Genomic DNA, 10,443 nt, shown 5'->3' on the forward strand with positions numbered 1-10,443 from the left:
ACTGCTGGAAACTGTGGTACTGATGATAGGTGCTGCTGCTTTAATGGAAAGGCAATAAAGTAGATTAAAAAGTCAGTACCTCTGAAAAACTCGTTAAGGAACCAAGTCCCTATGTCAGTGCCCTGAGAGTCATTAGTTGACAGGAAAATCACTAATAAATGAGACAAGTTCATTGGAGGCCCCTGAGATGGGGGGAGCTGGAGCACTTGTCCCACAGGAAGAGGCTGGGGAAGCTGGGCTTGCTCAGCCTGGAGCAGAGGTGGTTTGGGGGCACCTAACAGCCCCTTTCAGTACCTACAGAGAGATTGTTGAGGAGACAGAGCCCAGGCTTTTCACAGCAGTGCAGAGCGAAAGGAAGAGAGACAATGGGCACAAGCTGACAGAAGAGATTGAGATTGGTTATAAGGAGAAACTGCTTCCCCATGAGGATGGTCAGGCAGTGGCATAAGTTGCCCAGCCTCAGTCCTTGGAGGTTTCCAAGACCCAACTGGATAAAGCCCTGAGCAACCTGGTCGGATCTCACAGCCGACTTCGCCTTAAGCAGGAGGTGGGACTAAAGACCTCCTGAGGACCCCTCTGACCTTAAAGATTATATGATTCTACTTGCATGGTATGTTTGGATGCAACCCTGAGGTCTAATATGCATATATGTATCTTAGCCTTGTATAGGATTAGTTCAGAACTAGGAGTTACAGTTTCTATTAAAGGCTCTCTTGTTCATAAACTGATCTTTTGTGAAGGTGGCAGTAAAGAATATGAAACTTGAAGTTTTATGGCATGATTTTTATGTGTAAATTTACTTACAAAGTAGCTTAAGTAAAAATGTACTTACGCCTAGAGCCTTGCCAGTAATTGATTTTTCAGTTCAATGACTAAATAAATAAATGAAAATATAGCTTGGCTGAACATTAAATTAGATCCTTTTTTTTTTTTTTTTTTTGGCCAACTATGAAACAGTTTGAATTAAATGAAAGATTTCAGTTCAACCCAAAGTAAATAATTTCAGATTGGGGAATTAATAACTAGAAGTCTCCACACAAATGGAAATTCAAGCATCATTCCTAAGGAGAGGGGAAGAGTGGTTGTGGTCACACTTACCCCCTTTTAAGGAATAGAAAAGTTGCTGATGTGCGATATTGTGATAGAGTACCCTCTGCTCAAATGTACGGGCTTGCTGAGAATATGGACTTGAAAATGGGCCATCAACAAGGGAGAGCAGCACCATGAGTTATCCTGGGGCAGGGCTTTTTGAAGCTGTTCTGTTTTGTTTAAACTCTCTAAATGTTGTGTTTGGCTAGAGAGGAAGGAAGAAAGTAACTTCACAGTTCAATAGTTAAGACAGTTTTCTGCCTAGGTTATCTGTCTGGTGTGATTTTATAGAAGGTGAAATGACTTCAGCAGGAAGTTCACCTTCACTCAGAGACCCCACTCAGTGAACTGTAACATTGTAGTTTGGGTGATGGGGTACCTTGGTTCAGGCAGAGAAGTGCTTTTGAATGTACATTTGACTGGTGTTGGTCACACTGCCTCTCCTTCCTCTGCTCTGCCCTGGTGGAGGGCACTGGGAAGGTTCAGGAGAGCATCTTTTTGCCATTCATTTTGGTGCCTCCAGTAGTTGGGAGGATCAGGTTCAGGAAAGTCCTTCCCATAGTCATGTTCAGTTGCTCTGGGGGGTGCCAAAACACACTCAAGTCATAGAGAAGAGATGCCTGGAGGTGAAGCATGCTCAACATAAGAAGAACTTAGGTGCTTTTTTTGAAGTTTCCCTTGATCTTATAAAAACTGAAACTGAACCATTTGAGGTCAGTTTTCTCAAGGCCGGCAAACAGCACCTTCTTGGATTTCTGTTCACTGCATAAAAAACCCACAGAGATGCTACAGCTTCTCAGTTGAACCATCTGCTGAGGGGGATTTCAAGCCAAATGGTTAAATTTGACAAAATCGTAAGCCATTGAAAACAAGGTTCTCAGTTGGAATGTGGTTGGTAACCATAAGTATCTTTACTTACACCTCCTACGGTAAAGGCATGTTTGGTGTAAATGTGTTACAATCCACACAAACAAACAGAAATGCTTCTGTCGTGCACATGCTATCTCATTATCATCTCGTGACTCCATTAGATCTTTCTAACTCTCTTTTCACATTTCTTTACAGGTCAGCTCTTAATGCAGAACTATATTTGTATTAGGATTGAAATCCAGTGATTTGGGAATTTCCCAGATGAGTTTCAGTAGTAAAACAGACTTAAAATCAAACCCCTCTGGGTTTTTAACTATGCTTCCAACCTGATGCAAACCTATCCCCCCATGAAGTGCTGTTTGTTGGTGTGGACTAGTTACTGCAGAGCAGTAGTCATCATTTGTTTGGGGTTTTTTCTTCTTGTGTTTTTTAGGTGTGGTGATATGATTGTGGCTGTAAATGGACTGTCCACGGTTGGAATGAGCCATTCTGCACTCGTTCCCATGCTGAAGGAACAGAGGAACAAAGTAACTTTAACCGTGATTTGCTGGCCTGGAAGCCTCATATAGATTTGTAAATCACTTCGGTTCAAGCAGCATCTTTTTCTAGATAGCTGGCACAAAAATCTCCTCTATCTTTTTTTCCCTATTGATACAGCTGGTTATAAGCAGGGCCAAAACTGCTGTATTTTCTCTTTTTATGGGCCTCTCAGACTGACTTTATATATCTTCCCATCCTGAAATAGCCATTTCTGTTTGCTATATCCATTGCTGATGCAAATGCAAATATACACAAGCTCACAGAGAAACTCCTACTCTGGTATGGCTGTCATTGAGCTTTCCCTGTCAGGCTTGTAGAGTCAACAGAAGAACTTAGTGGTTCTTTGGGTTTCTCTGCACAGTCCTCAAATTATATGTGATACATCAGTGTAATAGCCGTGTGCCCATTCTTCCCTGTGAAGAGAACGTGTGTCAGTACCACAGTGACACATCTAGCTGCTGCTATGAATCAAAATCTGTTTCCAAAGGTACGTCTCTTCATTTTGTGAGCCTTTCCATTTTTGATTCAATATTTCAGACTGATTCAAGTAATCCATCTTACTCATCAGAAGTTACTTGGTCCCCCAAATTTTTCTTGCAGGGCATCAGTGTTCATAGAAAAGTAGGACAAAAGCCTGATATTACTGGAATTTTTATAAAGTGCAATAATTGGACTCTTTGTTAGGAAACTTTAATATATTACAGAGTTTGTATCCTATAGTGACAAGAAATGTGGAAGTAATTACTGTTGCAACGCTGGCAAGAGTACATGTGCCCGAGGTCGCCTTTGAGTGAATGGCTTGCAGTATTCAACTTTACAAATGAATGTTTTGCTATGTCAGAGAATTTTGATGAACATTTTTACAAAGATCATTTTTACTGTTTCTATTGTAGTTGTCAGCTCTCTTTATTCATGTGTGGAAACAATACTTTGACTTGTACTTTCTAAATGAGAGAATTATTTCCAGGAAAAAAGCAAGCTATTAAGAAACCATATGTTATGGTTTACAGGTGGGCAGGCTAGAAGGAAGGCTCTTTGAATTCAAGTCCAACTGCAAAGTAAGCTGCAAAGTTCACTCTTACTCTGTCACCTCCTGACAAATGCCTTGATAACAAATGCTGAAACGATCTCTCTTGCATTTCAGGATATTATTTTTTTTTCCTTTAGGGAGCACCTGGTATTAAGTTGTCAGTAAGAGTAATACTACTTATCTTGGATTGTATTTAGTGTTTTTACAAACAAACCTTTAACTTCTAGACTTTGCCTTTCCATGATATTTGCAGGCTAAGCACCCATTTGTTTAAGAAAAGAGGGGTGGAGCGCAGAAAGAAATGTGCTGACCTGGAGCTAACCCTGTGTGTTGTCAGTGTTCTGCATATTTGAAAAAGAGCTTCATTTATAAACCAGGTTCCCGACATGAACTGATTTTATGAATGACCTCTGTATTGTATTATTAATTACCAGAGAATGTATTTGAGAATCACAACATATTTCAATTGTGAAGCATGAACTTTATTTTCAAACTTAGCTGGTATACTATTGGGGCATATTATCGCATGTCATTAATTCCAGCAGCTTTGTTTTCAAAAGAAATAAAGTTAACTCTTTTGCAAAAAAAATGTAGAAATCTCATATGAATGAAGTGGTTTTATTCCTCTCTGTAATGTACGCTATTGTTTTAATTTCATAGTATTAAAATACAAAAGAATGTCCTCTACAGTATATTACTGTACTGAGAATCTTTGTTTCTGAAGCAGACACCAAACTTATTTGATACTCCGACTGATTTGAGAACAAGTTTCCTCCCATCCCCAGATGCTGTTTAACTGTATGCTTTGCTCTTAATACAGATTTTTTTGTAAAGTACATCTTAGTATAGACTTTAGGGAGGATTTTGACATATGTACTAGATTTCATGTTTTTTATTTAAAAAATTACACTTCATTCAAAACCCTGCAAAAATCAGATTTTTAGATATTTTTTTTCTTTTATATGTATATGTAACAAAAGCATGGGTTAGCTTAAACTGTGCGGTTTTGTTTCTGTGTGCTGTAGCTTTTGATCAGAATGTGTAGCGATAAAACATTTCTGAGTTAATTCCCTTCCTGGATCACTTTTCCCCTTTCTCTTGTAGGTGCATAGTTGGGTTTGGTTTTCTGTGCCTTCTGTTTTAAATTATTTCAAGATATTTTTTTTTTCCAGATATTGCTATCTAATTGTATGGTATTAATGAAGGATGAATGAAAATAAAAGTTCATTCTACTCATTGTAATAACTCAAAGTATTGGTCTCACTCTTTGCAAAAGATACGGGTAGCTCAATGCAGACTCAGTTTAAACATTTTATTTCTGCTGTAAGTTATTATAAATTACAGTTAGCGAATGTACCAAAAAAGTCCTGAGGGTACGCTCATCCTGCCAGGGTAACGTACCAGCTGTTTAACCAGTAATTCCAGCACTGAGAAGTGTTTCTAAAGCAGAGGTAAGATCTGTGCCTTATGGTACTTTGCTGCAAGCGGTGTTTCCTCTTTTTCCCTCAATGCCAGCTGGTACCAATCAACTGGAGGATGTTTCCACAGCATCGATTTGATGCAAGGAGACAGTCTTGTTGGAAACACCAGTTTTATGGCTGAAACTTGAGCCTCGTGGTAATCAGTTCCCATCTCCGTCTCCTGCAAGCAAGTATGCTCTATCTTTAGACATCTGCAAAGCTGGAATGAGTCTAAAAGCAGTTTCTTAATGATTTGCAGTAAAGTTTCTTATTCCTTGCAGTAGTTAGTGGGTTATGAATAGATGAGTTTAAAGCAAAACCAAGCCTATGTACAGAAATGCAGAAGAAACCAGCTGTGTCTGCCAGTAGGTTATTAGCTCTTGTACTGCTTGTAAGGTAAGAGCCAGACCATCAGGGTTTTGATTTACAGACAGATTAATGAATTCATTAATTCACACAACAGCTGAGGGTGATGTTGTGTGAGGTGGTGGACCTAGTTGTGTGTGCTGGACCTTTGTGAGAGGATCACCTTCCCCAAACAACCCCAGGGATCTCCAGTGAATAATGTAACCCTAACCCTATTTCACAGTGTGCCTGTGAAGTGAAATCTGAAGATATTTCATCCACCACTCTAAACTTACTTTTTAGAGTCAGGAACAATTGAGGGGAAAATTCAACATCACAAAATAATTAAAAATTCACTTTACTTTCAAATTCTGTAATAGATCTGGCGTAGGTGTAATGAAAATCTAAGACTGGTTCTCAGATATAGTGTGACTCAGATAGTATCAGAAGCAAGTTTCTTTTAGTTAAGAAGCTTGACTGTTTACTTGTGAGGTGATTTTAATGGATCATAAAAATTTGTTAATGAACTAAGGCAGCAGAGATCCTCATGAGTTAAAAGAATGAGTATGCCAGGCAGGGCAGCAGTGGTGGCAAACATGGAGTTAAGGCCATGTGTGTGGCCCAGAAAGATGTAACACTAAGAAAGGCCAGTGAGCATCCTCATCCCAGTTGCCTCAGGCAAGCTTACTTACCTAAAAAGTGGGTCTTCCCTCACACATAGAGTATGAAGAGACAGAAAATGATTTGCAATGGCCTCATCACACCTAATAAATCTGTCCAGCTAATGAAGAGCAATTCTTAGATTACTTGTTGCCCAGAGGATGGAGAAAGCCTTAGACTTTATGTATTGGGACAATTCAAATAATGTTATATGGATTAAAAAGCTTAATTCTAGCTAAATGTCCTTCTGTTGCCATATCACATGGATGGGTCCTCTGAATATTAGTCGTGCAACAGACCCAATTTCTGAGACAACTCAAAAGAAGCCTTAGAGCCCAGTCAAAGGTGAGCAGCCTCCTCGGCACCAGCCATGGCATTCACTGTGCCTGAAGATGTTTTAGAATGAGAAGGAATGTGTTTGGGTTTGTGGGTTGTTTTTGTTGTTGAACTATGCTGGTAAAGGCTGGCTGGAGAAATCTGTGGGTTGCAAGCACAGCCAAGCAGAAACAGCACGCTCCTCAGCAGGGAAAGCCAAGTTTGTTTTGCCAAAGGAGGAATAAGAGTCAACTGCTCCCATCACAGGAGGGAGAGGAATTGGGCAAGAGATGGAAGAAGAAAGGCTTTTCTGTGACTTAGGGGCAAATACTGCATCTAGGAGGGGCTGCCCCTCTTCAGCCTCCTTCACAAGTAGTACTAGCTACCTTAAACACCTCAACCCCCCTCCTGGACCTTTCCTACCCTGCCTTAGTTGTAGCAACCGGCTGTGGAGACCATGGTTTAGGTTCAGAGAGAAGAGGCCGTGACATCGAAGCTGCTTTGCATCCTGCTGCGGTGGAGAGTATCAGCTTTGGCTACGCTGGAGCCAGCAGTCGTGGTCTGTGGTGACTTCATCTCGGGTTTCTTGCAGGGAGGTGGGCTGCTGAGCAACCGTCCCCATCTTTTAAGATACAGCTAGCTGCAAGGATTCACATAAACACACAGGAGCACTCTCTAACTCTGGTCTCAGAGTTAGGCTTGCCTAATGGAACCGTAACAGACAGAATAACATCTGCTTCATCGAGCAGCTCTGCTTTACCCCCAGACCATATGTCCGGTGGTGTAAAACCACCACTGTTTCAGCAGCTTTGTTTGGCCTTACAGGGCTCTTCTGCCATACCAGTGTTGGTAATCATTAGAGGAACAGCTGAAGGAGAGGAGGCAAGTTTTACTAAAACAGCTCTTACTTGATGCTTTTGCCTATTTCGTGGACTAATCACATTCTCTGCAGCACATTTTCTCTGTGCCTTCAGATTGATAATAAACAGTGGTGTATGAGCACTAACTGGCAATGGAAATTAGAGGTGGATGTGTTCTCTTGCATTAACTAGTTTACTACTAGGCTGGACAAGATACATCACATAAGGGAGATGGTATCATAGGCAGTGAGAGAATTTAATTACAGTGATGAATTGAATGCTATGATGGGTTTTAGATGTGGCCGTGATATTAGTTACTTGTAGTGACTTCATTGCTTAGCGACCTCAGCACCAGGCAGCAAGACCCAAAATGCCTTTGTTCTGCCCCTAAAGCAGGCAGGTACTGAAACCTTAACCAGGTGAGCTCGGGCATTGGACCATTTCCACAAGCCCTTTCTCAGTGAGCAGCTCCACTAAGCCAAACAGAGCTGGGTTTGCAGTTTGGACCCATCCTTATACAACAACAAATGAAATACTGAATTAAGGAACCCATTTGGTATTTCTTTGATCTGGGACAAACCAAAGTGCTGGTGGCTTTGCTCCCAGGTTTTGCTATAAAGCGATTGTGGAAAGCTACTGAAGAGAAGCATTTTAATCAGATTAGAATAGATAAAGAGTATAACCCTGTGGTTATACAATTGAGCTTTCTAATCATATTAAACTTTAATACTGGCATCAGTGCCATATTGGAACAACAATCACAAAAAGCTACTAGCATAAAATATTACAGATCCTTAAACATATTACAAAATGTCATCCACTAAAGTTAAAAAATGTTATTGTGTTTGGGGAAATGTGCCAGCTAAAAAAAAAAAAAAACCACAACCCTGGAGCCTGAAGTCCTGTGTACATGTGCAGATTAAATGCAGCACAGCAGAGGCAAGGCTTGACCTTTTTGTTTCTTCCTTTTTTATTAACTAAATTGCTTCTGCCACCACTATCACCCACCTTAGTCCTCATCCACTGAGGTGCTAAGTACACTTAGCTCTTTTTGCAATCAATTAAAGGGTCCCTCATTGTGGGACGCAGCAAGAGGTGGCTTCTCTTTATTGGTGAAGCAGCCCTGGAAAGAAACAGCTTCAGCTCTGTCACACCTCTGCCATTGCAGCCACAGCTCAGCATCCTTCGGTGCTTAAAGCAGGAGAGGACTGGAGCCAAGAGCTGAAGGAAAGGGGCTCTTAATGCATGTCAAACACCTGATTTAAGTGGGTCTGTCTTCTGGCATCTATGTGTTTCCACCAATTTCAGTTTCCCCCATGATTCAGGTCTGCAAGTACGAATAACCCCCCTGCTTGGAAATGGTGGCCCTGCACTGAAACTCTGCCCATGGCTGCAAGTCTTGCACTATGCCTTCAGGCTGCAGCAGCCTTGAATCGCAGCAGGCAGTCATGCTGTCCTTCCCTGAGTGAAATGGCCAAGCAATAAGACAGAACCAAAGGCTTTGGTTCTTTCTTCTTCCCTCTTCCTGGAATTTCCTCTCCCCACAAGCAGGCTGGAGATGCTACACAAGCTGTTCAAATTGAATGGGGTCAAGGTGGCAAGGACATTAAATTTAAACCACATGGTGTGAATGGGGCTGGAAGCTTAGTGTGGGGTGATGTCCATGAGGGCAGTAGGTATGGGCTAGGAGCCACCCTCATCCAAGGGTCCCAGGACAGCTGTCTGGCTGTGGTAGGTTCTCCTGTGCCCGTGGAGTGAAATTTTGTTCTGCTGAATATTTTGCATCTCACAGAGTCTTTCTCATCCTTAAACCAAATAGCATTTACCCTTTCTTCACAAGTTTTCTGTTGGTTTTCTGTGTGGTACCTGTCCCACTGCTGTGATGCTCAGCTGCTCCCCTATGACCCTTAAAGTGCTGCTTTGTCCAAGGCATCTTCCAGCCTGCTAATGCTTCCCCCAGGCTCAGAGTGTCTCTGCTTCACCCTCTGACAGGCAGCGTGCAGTCTGCCGCATAGGGAAGCCTCGGGGCTATTTTGGGCTTTCCTTCCCTGCTGGCATCGTTGACGCTGGGGGTGCAGCCTGGTGCTGGGACAACTGCTGGGTTTGCTGCTCCCCACCATGGGGGAAGCATCTGGGAGAGGTCCTGGAGAGGTCCCCCACCTCCAGCAACCACCCCTGCACCCCACACACCCTCTGGCAGTGGGAGGGGACCACTCTCTGACAGCCTGGGAAGTTGGGTTCTTTGTGTTTCTTTGTGATTGATGCCCTGGTAATTATGCACCTTATGAAGATATGCGATGTAATCATACCCTTCTAAAAATGCCTTGGATTAAAAGCTTTTCCTGGGTCTTTAGGTGATGGGTCTGCAATTACAGAAAATGAACTGCATTTTAGCTTTCCACTGAAATTAATAACAGTGGTTCTCCAGTTGACTCCATGAGTAGTTAATGGAACAAACTGGATGATTCACTACAATACGGGTTTTAAAGCTATTTGAGAGAGATTCTGTGTTTCAAATAGGAAAATAATTCACACGATCCAAACCCATTTTGTTCGCATCTTTGTGAAATAATGGCTCCGTGTAGCTTTGAGATGTAACTGTTTATTGATAATGATTTCAGCGTGCTCTTCCATCCCTCACTGCACTTGGGGAAGAACTTTGGAAAAAGAAAAACAAGCCAAGGAATTAATGATCCAGAAAAGAGCTACAGCCTGGCCTGAGCTGCAAGAATGGGTTTTACCATAAACCTTGAAAAATAGATTTCTCTGAGTTCATGCAGGGGCAGAACAGCAAATATTCGAAGACTTGTTGAATTTCAGTTACCCCATCTCCAACTTGCCTCAGTTAAACTCAGACTGTAATAATCAGCAAATTTTGGAGTGCTGCTGGTGGGTTGCAACTGATCTCAGGGAGAAAGCAGCCAGGCCCTCTCATACATCCCAGTTAACCTGCCCCACAGGCAGGGCCAGAAATAGCTCCTGTGTCTTCTGCTGCACTTGCCTTCTTTCACAGCTCCTTGCCCACTACGTGGAGGTGCATCTAGGGCATCACTCTCCTGATGAGTGGAAAAGTGAGTGGTCTCTCTTTCCCTGGTGCTTTTTTGCATATGAACTGGGCTGAGGATGGACCACTGTCCAACTCTGTGCCTCCTACCGTAAAACCAGTCCCTCTGCTCCTCTACACTGGGGATGCTGGAAAGCCAGAGCAGGTTCAGACCATTTTTCCCGTGGAGCGCATGCCACCAGCCCTGCCCACTCCTTCAGTGCCACAGCT

At 42.3% G+C, this 10,443-nt stretch overlaps 1 protein-coding gene across 4 annotated transcripts in view; it reads left to right on the forward strand.

Annotated features, from left to right (window-relative positions):
- The window catches only part of LNX2 (ligand of numb-protein X 2), a 59,060-nt gene extending 54,292 nt beyond the window's left edge, over positions 1–4,768 (forward strand). For all 4 annotated transcript variants that reach the window (XM_074914913.1, XM_074914932.1, XM_074914923.1 and 1 more), the window contains exon 10: positions 2,393–4,768. In XM_074914913.1, the coding sequence (XP_074771014.1) occupies positions 2,393–2,528 (136 nt within the window). In that variant the 3' untranslated portion in view covers positions 2,529–4,768. The remainder of the gene's footprint in view (positions 1–2,392) is intronic.
- Positions 4,769–10,443: the final 5,675 nt, after the last annotated feature.

This window comes from Athene noctua, chromosome 1, assembly GCF_965140245.1.
Source record: "Athene noctua chromosome 1, bAthNoc1.hap1.1, whole genome shotgun sequence".
NCBI lineage: Eukaryota > Metazoa > Chordata > Aves > Strigiformes > Strigidae > Athene > Athene noctua.